The sequence below is a fragment of the Rutilus rutilus genome (genome assembly GCF_951802725.1).
Source record: "Rutilus rutilus genome assembly, chromosome: 12".
Taxonomy (NCBI): Eukaryota; Metazoa; Chordata; class Actinopteri; order Cypriniformes; family Leuciscidae; genus Rutilus; species Rutilus rutilus.
The window spans coordinates 30,400,399-30,421,767 of record NC_140217.1 but is presented as its reverse complement, the minus strand read 5'-3'; the positions used below and the strand labels follow the sequence as shown (position 1 = coordinate 30,421,767).

Genomic DNA, 21,369 nt, shown 5'->3' with positions numbered 1-21,369 from the left:
GGCTGGATTCTATCACAGGGGTACTATCGGGATTGTTAGAAGGTAAGAGTCTTATTAATCTCATATTAATATAAAGATCAATAATTCCAAAGTATAACATTCAAATGATTTGAAATATAATTTCCTCTGTAATTTAGATAAAATGTAATAAAAAGTTATAATCTTTTTCAACTAAATCTGACAGACTGCATGTTTGAGAAATGTACTTAAAAGTATATTGTGAAATTTATGAAGAATGATTTTTACTTAATTAATATTCCATTTTAAACGATTTTATAATAACATTTTACTTATTTTATTTCAATAATTTGAATGTATTTTAAATATATTAGATGTATATAGAAGAAGTGTAAAAACATCAGGGAGGGAGAAGTCTTACCAAAAAAAAAAAAAAGTGCTCATCCCATTCCTTCCTTTCTTTTCTCCCAGCTGCACAATGACAAAGACAAGCACACAAATACCCACTTATCTCATGGTCTAACCCCATGATGTAGCTACAGCTGCAGATATTTGTATAGATACACAGGTCAAACGTTTGGAACAATTAAGATTTAGAAATCTTAAAAATGGTTGCTGGCAATTCCGCTTTGCCATCACAGGAATAAATTACATTTTTAAACATATTACAATAGAAACCAGATATTTTAAATTATAATTTACAATATTACTATTTTTACTGTATTCAAATAACATCAAATAAATGTAGACTTGGTGCTCATGAGACACTTCTTTCAAAAATATTAAAATAATCGCAATTGTTCCACACTTTTAAAGTGCACATAAACAGCTTCACGTACACTGCACATACAGTTAATCTTCTCTGTTTTTCTTCTTCTTTTTTTTAAAATCCAGAACCCGCTTAATTTTGCAGAATTTGCTTGGTGCTGCACGACTCCACAGTTCAACATGGCTAAATGGGGCTCAAAACTCAAAATGTTACTTCTCATCCACCTCTTACTGTCTGAAGTAGTATTTGGCAGAGCTCCACTCCCTCAAAGCAGCCTGAGGCCCTCGGTCACTTCAGAAATTTCTCAAACAGAGCAAGTAGAAACACAAGTGGTTAAAGATGGTCTTCGCGCCGCCCATCAGTTGGTCTTAAACCTCTCAGCCTCTCTACAAGGTCAGCTGGATCTCCAAAGCAATGCAAGCTGTGCAGAGCTCGCCAATGGAGGCTGGAGAGGGAAGGGTTTCTCTCAGGAGCTATTGGGGTTGGCAATGGTGCCTGTGTTGGTGTCAGCAGGATGTTTGTCAGAAGCCCAGGCTTTGGTAATGCAACTCTACGCAGTGTTGGGCCAAAATGACACACGTGAATTTTTGCAGGACGTGCTGGTGCTGATCAAGAGAGGCAAAGAGAGGGAATTAGCACACATTGTCCATCACACCTTTACCAGTGGATTCCAAACCCCGCCATCTCCTCTTATGCTCAACTCTGAGTCACAGTGCCACTTGGAGGCTGTTATATTTAACATCCATCAGCTAGCTGAGGTAGGTGAGAGAGTTGATGGTTATAAGGGTAAAGTTGGGCCTATGGGGAAATGCAAGGGATGGGTGAGGATGAAAGGCACTCAGTTACTGGGACAGGCTGCAGAACAGAGTAGGCCATTGCGTATTGGGGAAGCACAGCAGGCTTGCCGAAGCTTGGGAATCCAATGTGCAGGTGTGACCCAAGATGGCGATTCTGAATATTATCAAGTTATCTTGAGGCCTGGAAGCAGCATAGTGCCTTCATCTAACTCTGAGAGCTGGATTCAGAATTGCAAGGTGGGGTCTGTACGTTGGCGCAGAAATGGGGTCCCTCAGCATCACTGTGTCAATGAAAAAGAGGAGCAAGTGTATAGTGTTGTGGAGTGGATTCCTGCAGTTTCCACACTGTATAATCTGGGAACAGCCGTTTACTATGCTTCGATTAACTGCTATGATACTGCAAAAGAGAGAGCCATCTTCAGCACTTTGGATCTGGGCACAGATGCCCTCATGGCTGTAACCGGGGGAACTGCAGGGGTTGCTGGTTATGCGTTGGGGGCTGGTTTAAAAACGGGTGCGAAGGCAGGGATCAGATATCTGCTGAACAACATGAAAGAGGATGGCGACCTGCTAATGAACCAGAACAGCTTGGAGGATGGAAGTATCACTGTCCAATAAAAACCAATGAGGAAATTCAAGAACAGAAAGCATTGCTCTAGGAACTCAATGATTTTTCCACCAGCAGTAAATGATGTTTAAGAAGCTCTATTTTATATGTGTTCAGTCATAGTTTGCTACTTTACAGTTCACAATATCAGTCCCATAAACATAATATTGAGAGTTAAATCTCTTAATTTCTACTGAAACTAATTAACTCAAATTTAATTTCTATTTAAATGCTGTTTTAATTGCGCGTTTTAATTGGGTTTTCATATGTTCTAAATGTCACTTTCCATTTTGATTGTAATATTATTAATATCCAAAAGGTATGACATTAGCAGGAAGTAACAATTTTTTGGTGGGTAAAAAAATAACGATAGCACTTACATGAGCTTATTGTAGCAATGGATTTTTCTCAATTTAAAACATTCCATCCTGTTAGATAAAGTTACAGAAATCTGTATGATATTTTAATGATGTTCACCAAATGTGTTTTTGCACATATGAAATGCATGGGGTTTTTTTTTCTGTAAGGAACATTATCAATATTTTAAAAGACATCCCTTTGATGCATCATGTTACATTTCTTGTCATTGTGTAAATAATGCCTGAGCTTGACCAGAGCATGTTTCTTAAAGTCTGGTATGCATGCCTATTCATAGAAATACTTTTAAAGTTTATTTCGACCTCAAAAGGTTCTGATAACAAGAAAGGCCAGTATCTATTTACAACCTACTCAACATATCATTTCTTCGTCAAACATCATGGGTAACATTTAACTATTATAGGGCAGTTATTTAAATCAATAACAGAAGAGCAGAACACAAGACAAGTAGAATATTTGATACTCAGACATAGCTTAAGTCAAGACTTTAATTTGTAACTGTCATTTTTAATATTGTCATGTATGACGTGTACATGTTGTATTGTAATAATGGAGTGAATGCTGTGAGGCGCGTAATCTTTATTATGAGCAGACGCGAGTAAAAGCCAGTTGAGTTTAAACATATGCTGTCTCCTGTCATCAATATACATTACAAATATGAATATGTAACAGTTACACGTAAAATCAGTTAGAACTATTTCTACCAGTAGCCAATTTCAGTTGATACATTTTTTATAAATGTATAATCGTGTTTTATATATGCATAGTGTAAAATAAAAATGTAGAATAAACGTATTACATTTATCCATTGTTGATCACAAAATGCTTTCGTAAAGAGAATGTATGGCTTTTTAAATTTCCGCGGTACATGATCTTCCAGAACATAACTTTCATTTCGTAATTTCTCGGAACGCCAGAAGAGAGATCGTGAGTTTCGTTTCTGCTGCTGTTCTATCAACACCCCTCCGTTGTGAAGAATTTCATTGGCGGGTGCTTCAACCAATGGTGGTGGCCAGTGTGCCTGTCCGCGCCAATGAACGAACGCGAGGGTTTCATACGCAACTAAATGGGTGGGACTTCATGATTCAGTGGGTGGGCAAAAGTTCATCGCGTTGGAAGCAGAAATGGACAGCGGAGGGAGGTGTATAGAAAAGCCGTCCGTTTCCTGAGAAGCACTGGAAGTGTGTTTATTTACTCGCCAGCTGATGTTCAGTCGAGTGCTGTGTTCTTGTCTTTCCTGTATGCCTGCAAAAGGCGCTTTATAAAACTAATATTTGAGGATCATTTCTTCAAAAGTGTAGACGATTGTTTCAGGTAAGTTATTGATTATCAACTTACATGTTAACGTAACTTATTTACAATGAGGTGCTCATTACTTTGCAACATAAACATCACTATGCTGTCATATGTCTAGGCCTAGGCCGCTATTACTGTATATAGTAGCCTTTATCATTATTATGACGAGGTATCACGTTTTTCCCTCACATGATTAGAAACGCAATTCTTGACTCAGTTTTTCCGCTGTTGTTTGAGGAGGAGTGTGCAGGTGTGGAGAACTTTATTAGTTCTGGTCCAGAGTGCATGTTTTTCTTTCTTTTTTTTGGCCCTGTAAACACGTTTACACTTTCACTAGTTAGTTTAATTTGTCTACCAATTTAATACGTGAAATAGTCCAAATCTATTCCTGTGATGGCAAAGCTGAATTTTCAGCAGCCATTAATTAAAGTCTTCAGTGTCACGTGATCCTTCAGAAATCATTCAAGGATGCTGATTCTGTACTAAATTTTTTTTTTTTATTATCAATGTTGATTTTTTTTTTTTTTAAAGTTATGTAATTAATTGTTTACTCAAACTTAGGTTTTATTTCCATCAAAACAAAATACTTTCGAAGAATCTCTACAGTGTTTTTCATACAAGAACAATTATTACTTGCCAAAAAAATAAAAATAAATCACCATAAAAATTGTCAGTTTTACAGTGGACCTAAAGTGCAAATGAAATTAACAAAAAATTCAGATTCACAGCAAATCAGAAAAATCAATTGACTTTAGATAAAAAAAAATTGCACATTGCTGAGTCTCATCATATTTTACATTAATACCATACACTATTATTTTGTGTTCTAACGTCCAACCTCAGAATTTGGAATTTTCTCACCTTTACTTGTATTAATGGTGCTTAAGCTCAAGCATCTGACTTCTAAAGATTAGAGAGAACAGGTCAGTCCCAGTTCTGTAACAAGGCATCATTTAACCTATCAGCAGACATGAAATCTGTTTTATTTTGTAGGATGACACAGTGGGAGCGATTGCAGCAGCTGGATACAGTGTATTCGCAGAGGGCTTTTGACCTGTACAACGGAGATGAGTTCCCAATGGAAGTGAGACATTTCTTGGCATCCTGGATCGAGGCCCAGGACTGGTGAGTGCAAGAAGTAAAATCTGCAGATTGTTTTTTTTTTTTTTTTATAACACTCTATTCCAGAATGTATTAATAATCCATGAATAAAGAGATGCAAATAAACTGCATCAAGGAGCGTCAACCTGGCATTACAAGTAATGTGTCTGTCTGTGTGTGTTGCAGGGAGCGTGCTTCTCGGGACTCTTCCCAAGCCGCGTTCCATTTTCAGGTGCTTTTGGAGAATCTGGACAACCAGTTCAGTCGTTTTGCGCAAGAGAAAGATAGTTTCCTATTGCAGCGTAATTTCAGACGCTACAAACAAAACTTTCAGGTAAGTGTAATTCCTGATGCCCTCCTTGGATTTCTGAAGTCCCCAAAAATGCTAAACATGCTAAACAAAAACTATACTGATAGACTTAAGTCCTGTTCACACCACTGTACACAACTACTGTACAGTATGTTATCATCCACACCAATTGATGATAATGTGACGCAAGTAAGTGCGCTGTGAGCATAATTGCAGCATACGCTTTAAAGGCACAATATGTACGATTTTTGGATTTAAAATATTCCAAAAACCACTAGAACAATGTTATTTTGTTGACTGGTGTACTTCCATTATCCCAAATATTTCCAATAATGTCTAAATCCGGAGAAATCAGCCATTTTAACCAGTGTAACGTCCGGTGATGTCATTGCATCGCCTGTCAATGACCTCGTATCCACATTATCTTTGATTTACGGTTTGTTTTGGTTTAATTTTCACTGTCTTCAGTTCCAAGTAATGCCTACTATAGACTGTGATTTCGACAGTCCTATAAGGTCATTACAAATCACACTTCACGACTTGGATCTTATAAACTTGGATATACGACATGTATGTAGACTGTACAATGATAAAACCTATTGAATCGTAGGCTACGTCACAAGTTGGTATAGAAGAATAAAACGTCATCAGCATGCGCTTGTAGTAAACAAAAAGAGCGAGATGAATCACATTTTGGCAATTGTGGTTTTTATGTGCGCTGAAAAAAGAGGATGAAGCAAAAGAGGAGAATATGGACGCGGTCAGGAAAAAAGGCCAACTTGGCATGCCAGTTTTGCAAGTGAAGCTTGAGGGAAGTAGTTTTAAGTTTTAGCGCCATGTCACGTCACTAAATTTCGGACACTGTCAGAAACAGTCGCAGGTTATCTTTGGTCGCTAAACCTGTGACAAAGGCCGTCTTTGAACCTCTCTCACTGTACGACCACAGAAATCACCACGATTGGTCCTCTTTCGTCTGGGACAGCCCAAAATTGTACAATGTGTACTGCCCATAAGTTTCCCTGGCTGTTAATTAGTTTCCACACACCTGTTTCTGTTCACCTTGATTACATTTCTCATGTATTTAAGGTCTGAGTTTCATTCTGTTCACATGGTATGACACATACCATACTGAGCTAACGCACAGAGTAACGTTATAACATGACTTTCAAGTTTCAACACACTCAAATGTATTTTTAGTATGATTGTTTTGACCTAGTAAAACAGTGCTGTTACCCCACAGTTTTAATACGTCAAATAAAGTGACCTGTATGAGTAGTAATTCAGCACTTGCAGCTGTTTCATTAGAATGAAATAAAATAATGTGAATTTAAGCGATCAAATGTAACCGTAGCTGTTTAACATCCGGCTCCTGAAGTGTTAAACGTAACTTTAAACGTAAATAAACATAAACAACAAACCGAAAGTTGCAGCGGCGGCTGACTGCGTCATATAAGCGTATTAAAAACAGCACCATAAAATGCCCCCGGCTCTGGGCCCTGGCCTGCTTCATACCACAGTAGCCACAGGCATGAAGTTCATGCCACTTCATGCCCGTGGAGGTGAAGACAGCAACTCCCATGATTCCACTCATTCATGGCATCATCAAGCTACTCCTCAATGTTTTTATTGTTCATCAACTTGAATTTTTTTTCTCTTTTTTTCATTTATATAACTTTATGGTTATAATTATTGTTGTAGTTATGAGCTATTTAGAAAACTGCTGGGTTAATCAGTGACAGCTGTGGGATCATTGGTCACATTATCTTGTTTGCAGAAGTACCAAGAGGAGCCCTATACTCTTGCTGCTATTATCAACTGGTTCCTGGTGAAGGAGAAAGAGATCTTGAATGATGCAGAGCTTGCACAGCAAGTCAGTACCTTAAAGTGTCCATCATCATCATCATCATCATCATCATCACTCTTATTATCAACATCACCATCAGCATATTCTGATTCTCTCTCTCAATGTTTCAGGTGCAGATGTTGCAGGTTCAGCCGGTTACAATGGAGTTGGAGAGCCAGAGACAAATGGAAAAGAGATTAAAAGAACTCAAGAACAAAGTAGAGGTGTGTGTGTGTGTTTGTGTATCTGCTTGTATGTGTGTGTTTGTTCAAGAGCATGATTCATTTTTTCTTTTGGCAGGGGATGGAGCACAGCATAAGGTCTTTGGAGGAGCAGCAGGATGAGTTTGATTTTAAATTTCAAACACACAAAATGGACTGTGAGGCTCCACACTTTTAAACACACTGTCCTTGATTTCATTATCTGTCCTGGTATTAATATGTGTGTATGTATATGTGTGTTTAGCTTGCACAAAAGAAGAGAAGAACAAGCAAATAGAAGGGCTTCAGAAGATGCTCAATTCACTCGATAAGTGCAGAAAGGTGGGCAAATTGTTTTGTGCACGTCTGATCTATTCTATTCTATACTATTTAGGATTATTATTAAAGGGGTGGTTGAGTATGATTTCACTTTTCTAACTCTAGTTAGAGTGTAATGTTGCTGTTTGAGCATAAACAACATCTGCAAAGTTACAACGCTCAAAGTTCAAAGCAAAGGGAGATATTTGCATTTAAAGAAATCGTTTTTTAAGGACTACAACAAATGGCTGGTATGGACTACACTCACGGGTTAGTGACATCACCAACCCTAAAATGTACATAATTTGTACATCTTTGTCTGACTCAGTTTAAACATAAAAGGCAGAACAGTTTTAGTCATTTTAGTGTGTGTCTGCGTGAGGTAACCGAGCTCTTGAAACCTGAGCAGCAGCTTATTTGCATTTAAAGGGCCAGACACAAAACGGTGCATATTTGCTCACCCTCAAAAAGTGACAACTTTAACATGCTATATAAGAATATTTGTGGGGTATTTTGAGCTAAAACTTCACACACACACACACTCTGGGGACATCATAGATTTATTTTACATCTTGTGAAAAGGGCATTATACCACCCCTTTAATTAAACTTAATACTAGAAAAACAGTTTTGTTAATTGAATTACATCTAAAATAAAATATAAATATTACATGAACTAAATGAAAATGAATGGAAACTAACTGAAACAAGGTTAAGTTGAAACACTAAAATTACTTACTGGAATTAGATAAAAACTAAAAATTGAAACCTAAATAGTAATATATAAAAATAAACAAAATGACAAAAGCATATTAAAAAATTATGTTTCTTGACCCAACTTCTCTTGTATCATTGTCTCAGAACTTCCTGTCTGATATCACGGCTGCGTTGGATGCTGCTGATGGTCTGAGCTCAGTGCTCATAGATGAGGAACTGGTGGACTGGAAGCGGAGACAACAGAAGTCCTGCATTGGGGCTCCTGATGATACAAGTCTGGAACAATTAGAGAAATGGTAACGGCACAAGAATTTCTCTGATCGATTGTCTGTACGAACACCGTTTGGATCTGTTTTTAAGCCATTATTGGCCTTTGACAGGTTCACTCAGATTATAGACTGCATGTTCCAGCTGCAGAAGTTCTTACAGAAGCTTGATGAGCTGCTTGGGAAGATGACCTACGCAAATGACCCCATCCCAGTCCTTAAAGCCTCTTTAAAGAGTAAAGTGGACACTCTGCTGACTAACCTGATTAAGAGGTATACTCAAACACATTCGCAGCATATCCATTACTCTCTCTTCATGCATGTACGCTTCATTATTTGGTGGTGTGTTGTTAGCTCATTTGTTGTAGAGACTCAGCCATCCATGCCGCAAGGACGAGGCCCCCTGGTGCTGCGCACAAGTGTCCAGTTCTCAGTCAAAGTCAGGTCAGGCTCTGACATTTCCGCAACATTATACACCACCTGTAAAATAGTGTATACCAGTATTTTTTGTCTTATATTGCTTGGGACAGGGCTATATCCTTTTAAACATTATGAAATTGAGAATATGCACATTCATTTTAGTGTACTGTCTTGTACATAGGACTTAGGAACTAAGTACTTTGTGAGGAACCAAGTACTTTAAAATATTTGTGAAAGTGACCTACTTTCCTGCAAATGTCAGTACTGCTTTTGAATAATTGGATCTTTATTATGCATGCACAGACCTGTTTATGTAATTTACGTACATGTGCCTGGGGTGAATGTAATGATGACTCAAATACAACGGAAATATTTCGGTTAAGAATTTTATTTTTCAAATTATGACACACAACCCCAAGCAGAAATTTGTGCCCTGAATACATTGTAAATTTGCGATAAACAAAAACAAATCTTGTACAGGTGACAGTAGTCAACATTTGAAGTGGATCAAAAAAGGTAATCAAAGATGTCCCAAGACAAAATTCATGTATAACTTTGATAAAAAGGTTTTGATCCACTTCAAATGTTGACTACTTTATTTATCTTTAAAAAGAATTCACCCATTTAAGCTTTTCCATATATATTTTTATCATATGTTTTATTTAAAATATTTAGTTTGGGTTGTTGAGATAGAAATGCAGAAAAAAAATGTTTGCCCTCACGGACCTGAAAGGACAGTCATTCTCCTCTCTACAGGTTCCTGTATAAAGTTCCTGAACTCAACCATGTTATGAAGGTGTCTGTTTCTATTGACAAGTAAGATCTCTGTCTCTCTTACTTTCTTCATTAGGAACAATCTGAGTCATATGTGAGAATGAGTTTGCTTGTAAGGTTTGGGTGGTTTGATATAGTTTTAAATGAGTCTGTTGGTGGTTAGGACTCTGAATTCTTACTCTCATCCCTCTCTCCATCTTTTGTTTCAGCACTGTCTCACAAATGAAAGGGTGAGTGTTTCCATACACGCATTCTGAACACACACTTCCCTCATCACGCCTCCCACCAGAAATTCATGATTATGTGTTTATCGTAGGTTTCGTAGGTTTAATGTGCTGGGCACTTCGAGTAAAGCCCTTAACATGGCTGAGAGTACGAACGGGGGCATGGTCGCTGATTTCAGACATTTGGTGAGTTGATATTAAAGTGAACGCACAACATCATCTGAGATATTTATAACTGGGTAAACAATTTGGTCGCGGTGTTCTGTTTTTTTAAACCAGATTTTAAATATAAAGAGGTAATAAAAAGGTAAAGAATTGTGTATGTGATGTGTTGTTTTGTTTTTTTTACAGACGTTGAAAGATCAGAAAGTTGGTGGTGGAGGAAAAGGAATCAGTGATGTGAGTTTAAGGAGATTGTTAATAATATTTGCTAGAAACTACATTGCTGCACGTAGCAAACATAAAACCAGCGGTTAGTAACAGAAACAAAACTGGTTTTTAGAGTAATACTGATTAAGGGTGTTTCCACATTTGTAGATCTTTTGCTTTGTGCCAAAATACAGACCTTAATTGTTACAATATTGCATTTCTCCTAGGTTTGATTTGCTTTCACTTGGTGCATTTCAAAACTTACCCAAAATGTGTTTATGCAAGTCACATGTGCATAAAACTGTTCTTTCATTGGTCAGAGTGCACCTGTTTATTATCTGGGATTCCGTTCAAAGCGGTCAGCCATCAAGATGGATTGACAAGACTGACTAGCTGTCGTTAAACACACATAAACCAATGTATATAAGGCTTGATTCCCACTCTTAACTGATACAGCTCGATTTGTTGGTACATTGAGTCGGATTGCTTTTTCACCACAAGCAAACTATTTTCATAAATGCCTAATGAACTGGAGAGTTACTCCTAATAAAACAAATTTGATTACAGTGCTGAAGATAATAATTCCACAAAATAGTTTATTTCCTAGTAGTTAATTAAAACAAGTAGAATTGAGTGACCAACTAATAAGTAGAGTTCTGTTTGTACGTATGTGTATAAATCTTGTTGTGTGTTTCCTGCAGCTATCTCTGAGTGTGACTGAAGAACTACACAATATAAACTTTCAGACGCAGTTTGACTATCAAGGCCTGTCTGTCTCTTTGGAGGTGAGATGTCTTTTCCTCATTCAAAGCATTCTCAGTGAAATTTGAACATTCCAGAGATTTAGCTCTACAATTGGTTATTGTATTGGTTATACAATTTTTATAACCATACTTCCTTTTTTCTTTCAGACCTCTTCTCTTCCTGTTGTGGTGATTTCAAACTCCAGTCAGCAGCAGAGCGCCTGGGCGTCTGTTCTATGGTTCAACATGCTCTGTTCAGATCCCAAGGTCAGGAGCAGGAGTTACTCTTGGATCATAATTAGCCTTAATCATCATAAAATAATCTGTTTTTTAATTATTATTATTTACATCACTAGAACATCAAGTTTTTTGAAGGCTCTCCTCCGGCCTCCTGGGCACAGTTTGGGGAAATGCTGAGTTGGCAGTTTCTCTCCTCTGGGAAGCGTGGTCTAGACAGTGACCAGTTGGAAACTCTCGCCATCAAGCTCTTTGGTATGCACACATCAACCGCTTTCATGCATTAATAGACCATATTATATAAAGTAATATTAAGGCCATAAAGTAATCTGGTGTTTGTTAATGATGTAATATTTCTTATCAGGTAAACAACAGAGCTATGACCACTGTACCATACCCTGGGCTAAGTTCAGTAAGGTAAGAACAGATAAACAGTTACGTAGCTCTTTGTGAAACGCCTGATATTGACATTTCAATGAGTGTTTTGTTTACTCGTTGTCTGTGTGTGTTTTAGGAGAACCTCCCTGATACAAACTTCACCCTGTGGGTGTGGCTGGATGGAATTCTAAACCTGGTTAAAGGCTACTTGTCAGACCTGTGGAGTGATGGGTATGAATCCTATAGATAGACTGTGAAAATCAAGTTTTCAGCACAAAGAAAGTGTGTGTTTTTTTTTATTTCAACACATGTATGTTTGTTTCTGTAGCTCTATAATGGGTTTCGTCAGCAAGGGGAAGGAGAGAGTTTTACTGAAGAAGAAGCAGAACGGCACTTTCCTGTTGCGTTTTAGCGAAAGTATCAAAGATGGTGGAATCACGTTCAGCTGGGTGCAGTACTCTAACGATGGTAAAACATGTCATAAAAAGATATACTTCTCTTAAGACATTGTTCAATCTCTGAAATCACGAAGCCCAGTGAATGACAGACTAAATACACACCTTCTTTTTTTTGTTAGGCAATCCGAGTGTGCAAACAGTGAAGCCATTTATCAGTACTGACCTGAAGCAGATTGCTTTACCTGAGATCATCTCCAACTTTCGGATCATGGTAGCAGAAAACGTTCCAGTCAACCCACTGTGTTACCTTTACCCAAACACTCCTAAAGACCAGGCCTTTGGCAAATACTACAGTGAAAAGACTGGAGGTGAATTATTTATTGAGAATGTGGTGCTTTTTTTTTTTTTTGCAATTCCCCAAGTCTAATTAAGGGAGGCATACTTTGTATTTTGATGGGCATTTAGTTTGGTGTTTACCTAATGGCAGCGTCTATTTAAAACTTTCACTATTAGGGTCACAAAAAAAGTTAATGTTCACTGCAATGTATGTCAACTTAGATTTGAACTGGGAAAGGCTTTTGCTCAATTTATGTTACTGCTAAAAACAGCTGTACACATCCACACAGCCATGTAAAAAATGATGTTAGATTTCTTTTTCCAAAAGGAATATATAATATATTTCTTCCCAGCTCGCACTTGAGCTAATGTCGAATGTAATAAAAGCTTTGCTTATGCTTTATTTACTTAACCACAAAATAATTTTCTTGGTCGTTGTTTTGTTTCAGAGGAGAATCCGTACCTGAGGTACCTCAAAACCAAACTGGTTTTCGTCTCTAAAGAGTAAGTCCTGTTTTGATTGTTTATTGGTTTATATTTGTGTGTTGTGTGCATGCAAATAATTTCAAAAGCATGTGAGGTTGTGTGCTATAGGTAATGTTTGTGACAGTGCACATGTGCTGTATATAGTGCTGGTGTTTAATGCATTAATCATATTGTATGGTGTTATGATGAGGTTTAAGTTCATATTGTGGGCTGGGTGATGTAGTGGGGGGAAAAAATCTGCCTTTCAGTAATATTTACTGATGAGATTTTTCCACTGAAAGGATTACTACTAAAAATATTGTCTCATCATATCAACCAAACAGCCACTTTAGCTTAATTAAAGTAAAATACAGTAAAAAAAAAAAAAAAAAGACGAATTAGGAATTGGTCTCGCACACATGCAGGCACGTGATTTTAACATTCAGAGTCTTGAGGTGGTACTAGATTAGTAAAGGTGAAAATATTTCCCTTGTCCGCATTCCGCTCTGGCTCGCAGACAGTATGTGTGTGACGTAATTTGTCATCAGCACCGTCCACTGATGTCCGCGAGAGGGAGCAGAACGTGGAAAATAAAGTATATCTGGGCCTTAAGAACAAGATGTATCTTGCCATACTTTTTCTATCACTGCCTGTGTAGAGGTAATGCAGGTTAACACTGGATGTCGTGAGGGTCGCATTGTGGCCTAACAGAATTCATAGTTACAACAATACCGTATTATTTGGGGAAAAGTCTACCATACATGTGATGTTATGAAGTTTATAAGCGAACAGTTACGCTGTAAGATTATGGTATGAGTAGACACTGAGATGGCTGTTCTGCTGGTTTACTGGAGTGCTCTGTGCTTGGTTGCAGTAGGAACGGATGTACAAGCGTCGGAGAGGGGCCAGTGTCTGACCTGTCCCCACAGGACAGAGGTGAGTCCTGCCTCCACTGCCCCTCCGAATCTAATCGGCTCAACCTGCCTCTCACTCTCTGGATTTTCACCAGATGCGTCTTGATGGCAAAACGCTTTCTGATAAATAGAATGTGTAATGAAAAGCCTTTATAAATGCTTCTCTTTCATTCAGAGGCTCAATCAAGTCCAAAAACTTGTTAAGATCCTCTCTTTCCTACTCTTCCCTACCCAAGTGCATTTGATTGATAGTGCACAAAGGGACCTTCTGTGTGTGGTGGGCTGTGACTGTGGTTTTTCAATAACACAAATCTAACCATAACAGTATCACTGATGTATGTGAATGGAAGCTTGAGGTTGCATGTATAAGGCCCTGTTTACACGAGAACGCTTGCGGGTGAAATCGTAAAAATATTTTATCAGATGTGCCTTTCGTTTAGACGGCGACGGCGTTTTTGGTGCTTAAAAATGCAAAAAAGTGAAACCACCCTCAAAAGTCCACAGTAGTCGATTGTCGAGTTCACGTGCGTGATCATAGGTACTAAACACGTGAACTCGACAATCGACTACTGTGGACTTCGACCGAAAACAGGATGTAAATACAGGTATGTGCGCTGGCTGAATAAACATAATTTTTATTAATATCTTTCACATCTACTGCAGTCAGATTCACCCGCGTTCACTCCGAAGGAATCACTCACATGACCTGTGCACTTGTAATGACACATCAAGGATGTTAAGAGCCTAAAAGCAGGTTTAAAACTTGCCCCATTGAAGTCAACAGGGTGCAAATTTTAAAAAGAGGATAACACGGTGTAGGCAACACCGATTTTTGTCGTTGTTCTCTGTACTGACAGCACTCCAAATGTACAAAAAAATGAGCTCAATGTTAAAATTGACCGGAGTTCTGCTTTAAAGAACAGAGAGTCTGAAGGGGAGTATATGCTAATGTCCACTTTTAGTTTACTTTTCCTCTCTCCTTTTTCTCACATAAGTTAGGTGTCCCTGAGGGTTTTCCACAGGATTTTTTTTTTTTTTTTTTTTTTGCGTCTTCAACTAAACACAGTGCGTTTTGTTATGTCAATACACATTACATGTAACACACTAAGTAACAAGTTACAATCATTCGACTAGAAACTGTAACTTAGATATCACACAAAGAATGTATAGTATACTAAAAGCAACCCTAAATAGTCTCACTACATTTGTTACATGTTCAAAGTAAACACGGTCTCTGTCTCTATCTTTGACGATAATAGTGTTAGCTTTCTATCCCAAATGTAGTTTAGCCTGCTAGCCTACAAAGCACAGGACTACACAACATACTCACAGTCGTGATAACCGAGTTGGTTGGCAATGCTACGCCACACATTGTCTTTCAAATCGTTGTCCATGTAGTTTGTGATTGGCTGAAGCCTTTTCTGTCGCCGCAAAAAAAATAAAAAAAAATAATCGACATCGAAGCGAAAAAAAAAAGTCGTTTTTTCGCTGCAGCACATTCGCGTTCGGTGTGGAAGCACTCATTACACAAACAGCTGATCAAAAAATAAAACCATCGCGCGAATTATTCGTGCGTCAAAATCGCGTCCAGTGTGAAAGGGCCTTTACGGTAAAAACGCAAAAGTCTGCTAGACAGTGAAGGCACTGATCAGTGCTTCACATTGCCACCTAACCGACTGGAGTGCATACTACATTGAATTTCACACACTTTTGCGTCACCATATGCACGCAGATTTCCCCCCCATAACGCTCGTCTAAACGCAGAATAAAAAGTGATCACTTTTGCGTTTTCTCTTCAGATCGTTTCCGTGTAAACGTAGCCTAATACAATACTAATACTAATACAATACTAATACTTATACAATACTAATACAAAATAAGGAGGGATGCTGTTTTGTCATAAAAAAAATTAATAGTAAAACACAAAATCTACAATGTTTATATTAGTATGAAAAATGAATATTCATTTTGAGATTTGCTAAAGATTACATTACACGTTTTATTAAATCATTATCGTTTTTAAAGATGTAACTTTTTTTGGCATGTTGCATGTCACATGTAGGGATGAACCAAGATTGATAAGTGGTTTCCCCCTCCATGTTATGGCCGATAACTGATTAATAACCGATATTAAAATTTTCCACTGTTTTGTCTAAATGGATGGCAAAACATAAAACGACAATGAGTTGTTTTTACATGTTTGTATTATAATTTACTGTATAAAATACTGTTTTCACAGTATAAAAATTGATTTTTGACATAACATTATTATTATTATTATTTTTTTGCGTTTTTGAAGATGAACTTTAAGTGAGCATTAGATGATGGCAAATGTAATCTAAATGTACAAATAGGGGAAATAAGCAATAAAATATCCACTCTTTGATGAATTAAAAAAAAAACTCTTATATCGACTAAAAAACGGTGTGGTACTGATATATTGTGCATCCCTAATGCGGTTGAAAAAATTAACCTAACACTCTCAAAAATATATATTTTTTTTAATCGGCATGTAAAGTTCCATAAAGAACCTTTAACATCCATGGAACCTTTTCATCACTCAAGAAGGTTTATAAGATTATTACAGTGCGTGCAGAATTATTAGGCACGCTGATTTTTCTGATCATATTTTATTTCCAGGAACATTTTGCCAATTCCAAACCATATTAATCTTAATAACTACTATTAATTTTGTATTTAATCATTTATAAGTGATATATAATTGTTCATGAAGGCTGGAAATAAAAAGCGCCTTATATTCAGGTGTGCAGAATTATTAGGCATGTTTTCTTTTACAGATAAAATAAGCCAAAAAAGAGATTTAACAAAGACTGAAAAGTCAAAAATTATTAAATGCCCTTGAGAAGAATGCAATACTAATGTAATACTAGAGATTGCAGTTAAGGCATGACCATTGGACAGTGAAATGCTCATTGAGTCAGCAGGGTCAGACAAAACCAGGTGGAGAAGAAAAGACACATGTTAACTGCAAAAGAATGAAGAATTAAGGTGAAGAATTAAGTGTGAAACCATCAGGAACCCTTTAGTCTCCAGCGCCACCATTTTCCAGAACTCCAACCTACCTGGAGTCTCCAGAAGAGCAAGGTGTCAGGGTCTCAGAGACTTAGGTTAGGTAAAGAATCCTAAAAAATGACCCCCACTTAATAAGAATCATAAGCTGAAGTGTAGTAAAATACATGAAGACTGTTTTTTTTAGAAGACAGATTATGAGTGACTCTTGAAGGACCAGCACCACATCCTCTTCTACCACTATTTGAAGAATTCATCTTCTAGAATATGTTTTAATAAGTTTTGGGAGTTGAAGTCCGGGAGTTGAACCCTGAAGTCCGTTTTGCAGAGAGATGGACTAAAAATGAACTCCCAAAACTTATTAAAACATATTCTAGAAGATGAATTCTTCAAATAGTGGTAGAAGAGGATGTGGTGCTGGTCCTTCAAGAGTCACTCTCAATCTGTCTGTCTATAAAGCCTATAAAAAAAACAGTCTTCATGTATTTTACTACACTTCAGCTTATGATTCTTATTAAGTGGGGGTCATTTTTTAGGATTCTTTACCTAACCTAAGTCTCTGAGACCCTGACACCTTGCACTTCTGGAGACTCCAGGTAGGTTGCAGCTCTGGAAAATGGTGGCGCTGGAGACTAAAGGGTTCCTGATGGTTTCACACTTAATTCTTCACCTTAATTCTTCATTCTTTTGCAGTTAACATGTGTCTTTTCTTCTCCACCTGGTTTTGTCTGACCCTGCTGACCCAATGAGCATTTCACTTTCCAATGGTCATGCCTTAACTGCAATCTCTAGTATTACATTAGTATTGCATCATTCTCATGGGCATTTCATAATTTTTTACTTTTAAATCTGAGTTAAATCTTTTTTTTGGCTTATTTTGTCTGTAATAGAAAACTTGCCTAATAATTCTGCACACCTGAAAATAAGACATTTTTCATTTCCAGCCCTCATGAACAATTATATATCACTTAAAAATGATTAAATACAAAATTAATAGTAGTTATTAAGATTAATATGGTTTGGAATTGGCAAAATATTCCTGGGAATAAAATATGATCAGAAAATCAACGTGCCTAATAATTCTGCACGCCCTGTAAAATGTTCTTCACACTAAGAAAATAATTTATTTTAATAACTGTTCACTGAAAGCTACTTTGGGGATCACAAATGTTCTTCTATGGCATCACTGTGAAAACCTTCTATTTTTAAGAGTGAAGTTAAATAGCATCATAATAAGTTGTTATTATTGTAATGCGGTTATTGGGTTTATAACATGTCTCTCTTGCTGTGTCATCTCCTTCATCTTTGAAAGATCCTCCTTCTTTTTCTGAGGCGGGTGACGATGACATCTTGCTCCAGTGGCCTGAGAAGTCTCCAATGCTCTCCAGCTCTACCATTGATTCATTTTTGCTTAACAGCATGTTGGACATTGATGGCGAGAGTATTTCTCAAGATTCATTTCCTCAACTTGATGCCCACGTTTCTTCACCATGCTTCCAACAAAACATTCTAGAGGATAACATGGATATCCTTAAAGAAGCAGTCTCTCCAGACACTGATGTTCATCACACATTGCAAGAGTTTCTAAACACTCACAACTTGCTAAATAGCTTAGAGCATTCTACACCAGAGGACATCATCCATGATTTTCAAGACCTTGGCTATCCTAACATGCCGCTGACCCCCTGAATTTGATTCATGACCCGTGAGGTTAGCCAAAACGTAGGTCTGTCAAGCCATATAATGTTTTCCGTAGTACTGATTTATGTTGTAAATAAGTAGCAAGTAGAGATGCAAAATACTAAGCTTATTACTTCATTTTCTTGACTGATTTCATTATTTCTTCATCCAGTTAGTGTATAAATCTGTATGTCTGCTCATCCATTTATCTGTTACTTGCGTGTCTATTCTCAGAGTAAAGCCTTTGACTAGGCGTAGATGCCCGTCCAAGTCCAAAAAAACTCTGGAATGAGATCTGACCCGACCATTCGTTAGCTGCTACTAAATATTTGTCCGTATAAAAATTAGTTTTATTGATAATAATTCAAACAATATCAGAGCACATTTGTTTAGAGATCACAGAGTTGAATTTTTTTAATGTAAATTTTTTTTTCATATTAGTATTGATCATGCTTTTATGGTCCAAGTAAACGGTCACCTTTTATGCAGGTTGGAATGACAGTTCTATTCGAATTAACTGGGCCTTACTGGATGGAGATAATTTGATAGTGAAAGCGATATACTTTATTAATGTGTCAAACACCTTTAGTAATGTGAATCAGGCAGCATGAGCTAATGTTTTAAAAAGCATCTCATGACTGTGGTCGGATTTCTCCGTGCGAAAAAAGCAGTGAAACCAGTGGAAGTGTAAAAACACTGGAAAAATGTCTTTGTATTTTAAAAAAAAGAGCACTTTAAAAGAGATACAGTGCTTGGATTAAATGTTATCATCTACATTTAAAGGCACCAATGTTGACTACTATGATTGTAGTCTTTTAATAGTAAAGCAAGTTTATTCTTTGCTGCATTGCACTAAATTCTACCTTAAAATTCATCTTTGTGTAAAAAACATTTAATGTAAATGATGAATGTCTAATCACTGTTTTTTGATGAGCAGGACATGTTTTGCTACTCTAGGATTCGAGGCACTTTTTTTGTCTTTTATGATCCTTTTCCATTTTGTAAAACCACTATTGAGACTATAAAAGAACCTGAATGCTTTGCTTTTGCATTTTTTCCCCCCTTATAGTTAACCATTTAAAGATAGATTTTAAATAGAGTCATCTATTACAAAGTTTTGATTAGTCAGATACTGTGATTAACATAGACAATATATAGACCCTTACATTTTCTATTATTTTGAAAGTTGAATTAAGTTCAAATGCTCTGTTACCCCAGTTGAATGCATATTCTTTTGAGCTTTATCTTGCTGGAGAAAACACTTTATATTTGTTTTTAATTTCTTTATAATATATTTCATTTAAATTACACTGATTGTATGAGTATACAAACTAAATGAATTTTTTGTGTAAAAAGGGTTACAGATAAAAGGTTCTGTATGTGTTCATCCAACTGAATCTGTGTGGTACCGAAGAAGATTAGACAGTCTCTGATATCATTTAGAGAGAAAAAAATGGTCCAAATGAATGTTTCCTTTGCTCTTTTTTTCACTGAAATGACATACCAAGTCATAGCAATTAAATCGCTTTATAATGCATAATCATTTAGTTACCCCATGAGTACTTCTGTTGTGAATTTTTGACTTTGTTTCAAATGCATGTAACCATGTTTTGTATACACTGTCATTGTCCAAGAAAATAAACCATACTGTAGTTTGTTTTGTATCTGTGTGCCAGACTTTGTATGGGTAAATGTGTTAACAATGGAGCAATGTTCTCCAATAAAACATCTAATGAGAGATATAGGGCTGTCATAATGTCTTTTTTTTATTATTGAAAACCATGACACTTAATCTGATCAGGCAAACTGTTTTATAGACTCATAATAGAGTGATGAGATATTGTGTTAACAAGTTGGGCAAAATTAGATCCGTCACATGTTCCACTGTACGCACGCATTTCGTATACACTTGCAGACTTAGATTTGGAATTGGCGTATTATGACTTTTTAAACACTGAATCCACAAATAATATAATAAACTCTTGTGGGCCATGCTGAGATGATCCATGAGCATGATACCCAGTATTTTGACCTCCAATTTCTAAATTCAGTTTGACCTCAGCTTTGACGTCATATGTGTTATGGGTCTTCATTTGTTACAGTGTTAGGAATTTTTACAGATTAGACAGTTGGGAACACTTGTCTGGACTTGTGAAATTTATGGTTTTGTATATGTGTGTAAGTTCAGCACAAAAAAAAAAGGAAGATGACATGAGATAATGATATAAAACCACATAATAATAATAATAATAATAATAATAAAAACCTATTTCTGTAAAAGCAGGGAAAAAAGATTTTTTTGTTTTGCTTTTGAACTTATTTGTCTCTATTTACAGAACCACACAGGAAAGTGAGGAGAAAAGGGATGGGATCGGGACAGACTTTCCCAAACAGCAACCTAGTGTCGGCCCAGATCAGGTACAAATGTATTCCACACACCAGACACTATGTTGCTGTCTGGGTTTACTTTGGGACTTTGATTAGCCAGCAGCTCATATACAGTCAAACCAAAATCGCTATAGTTTAGAAAATGGTAATAAATTATGACAAGAACTCAGAGTTATCAAATCACTGGTTTTGGTCATCCTTCTGTTAGACTGTTTCACAAAAGAATTAGTTTGAATAGCTGTCAGCTGTTAAATTTAAGCTCACAATTAGATAATACCAATTTGGGTCAACCAATTACGAAGAAATGCTTCATTTTGTTCAGTCTGTGGTGTAAAAAGTTCGCATTAGCAATTTAAGAAAAAAACAAGCAAAACATGGTCAGGTCAAAGTGTCTGAATCATTTTTACTGGTAGCCCACTGTATGAAGAACTTTTGGGTATAATATGTCACAGTT

At 36.8% G+C, this 21,369-nt stretch overlaps 2 protein-coding genes across 2 annotated transcripts; both read left to right on the top strand.

Annotated features, from left to right (window-relative positions):
- apof (apolipoprotein F) lies at nucleotides 1-3,133 on the top strand. The gene is made up of 2 exons (XM_084424905.1): nucleotides 1-42; nucleotides 872-3,133. Exon 2 carries the CDS (start codon nucleotides 907-909, stop codon nucleotides 2,140-2,142), a length of 1,236 nt encoding a protein of 411 aa, XP_084281031.1. The 5' UTR covers nucleotides 1-42; nucleotides 872-906; the 3' UTR covers nucleotides 2,143-3,133.
- Nucleotides 3,134-3,640: 507 nt separating this feature from the next.
- On the top strand, nucleotides 3,641-20,191 carry stat2 (signal transducer and activator of transcription 2). Its single transcript, XM_084424871.1, has 24 exons — nucleotides 3,641-3,823; nucleotides 4,799-4,930; nucleotides 5,093-5,240; nucleotides 6,991-7,086; nucleotides 7,191-7,283; nucleotides 7,360-7,438; nucleotides 7,525-7,601; nucleotides 8,438-8,589; nucleotides 8,674-8,832; nucleotides 8,914-9,003; nucleotides 9,736-9,795; nucleotides 9,963-9,983; nucleotides 10,070-10,163; nucleotides 10,329-10,376; nucleotides 11,048-11,131; nucleotides 11,258-11,356; nucleotides 11,446-11,581; nucleotides 11,691-11,743; nucleotides 11,841-11,935; nucleotides 12,033-12,172; nucleotides 12,282-12,470; nucleotides 12,888-12,942; nucleotides 13,778-13,839; nucleotides 18,160-20,191. Exons 2-24 carry the CDS (start codon nucleotides 4,800-4,802, stop codon nucleotides 18,534-18,536), a joined length of 2,538 nt encoding a protein of 845 aa, XP_084280997.1. The 5' UTR covers nucleotides 3,641-3,823; nucleotide 4,799; the 3' UTR covers nucleotides 18,537-20,191.
- Nucleotides 20,192-21,369: the final 1,178 nt, after the last annotated feature.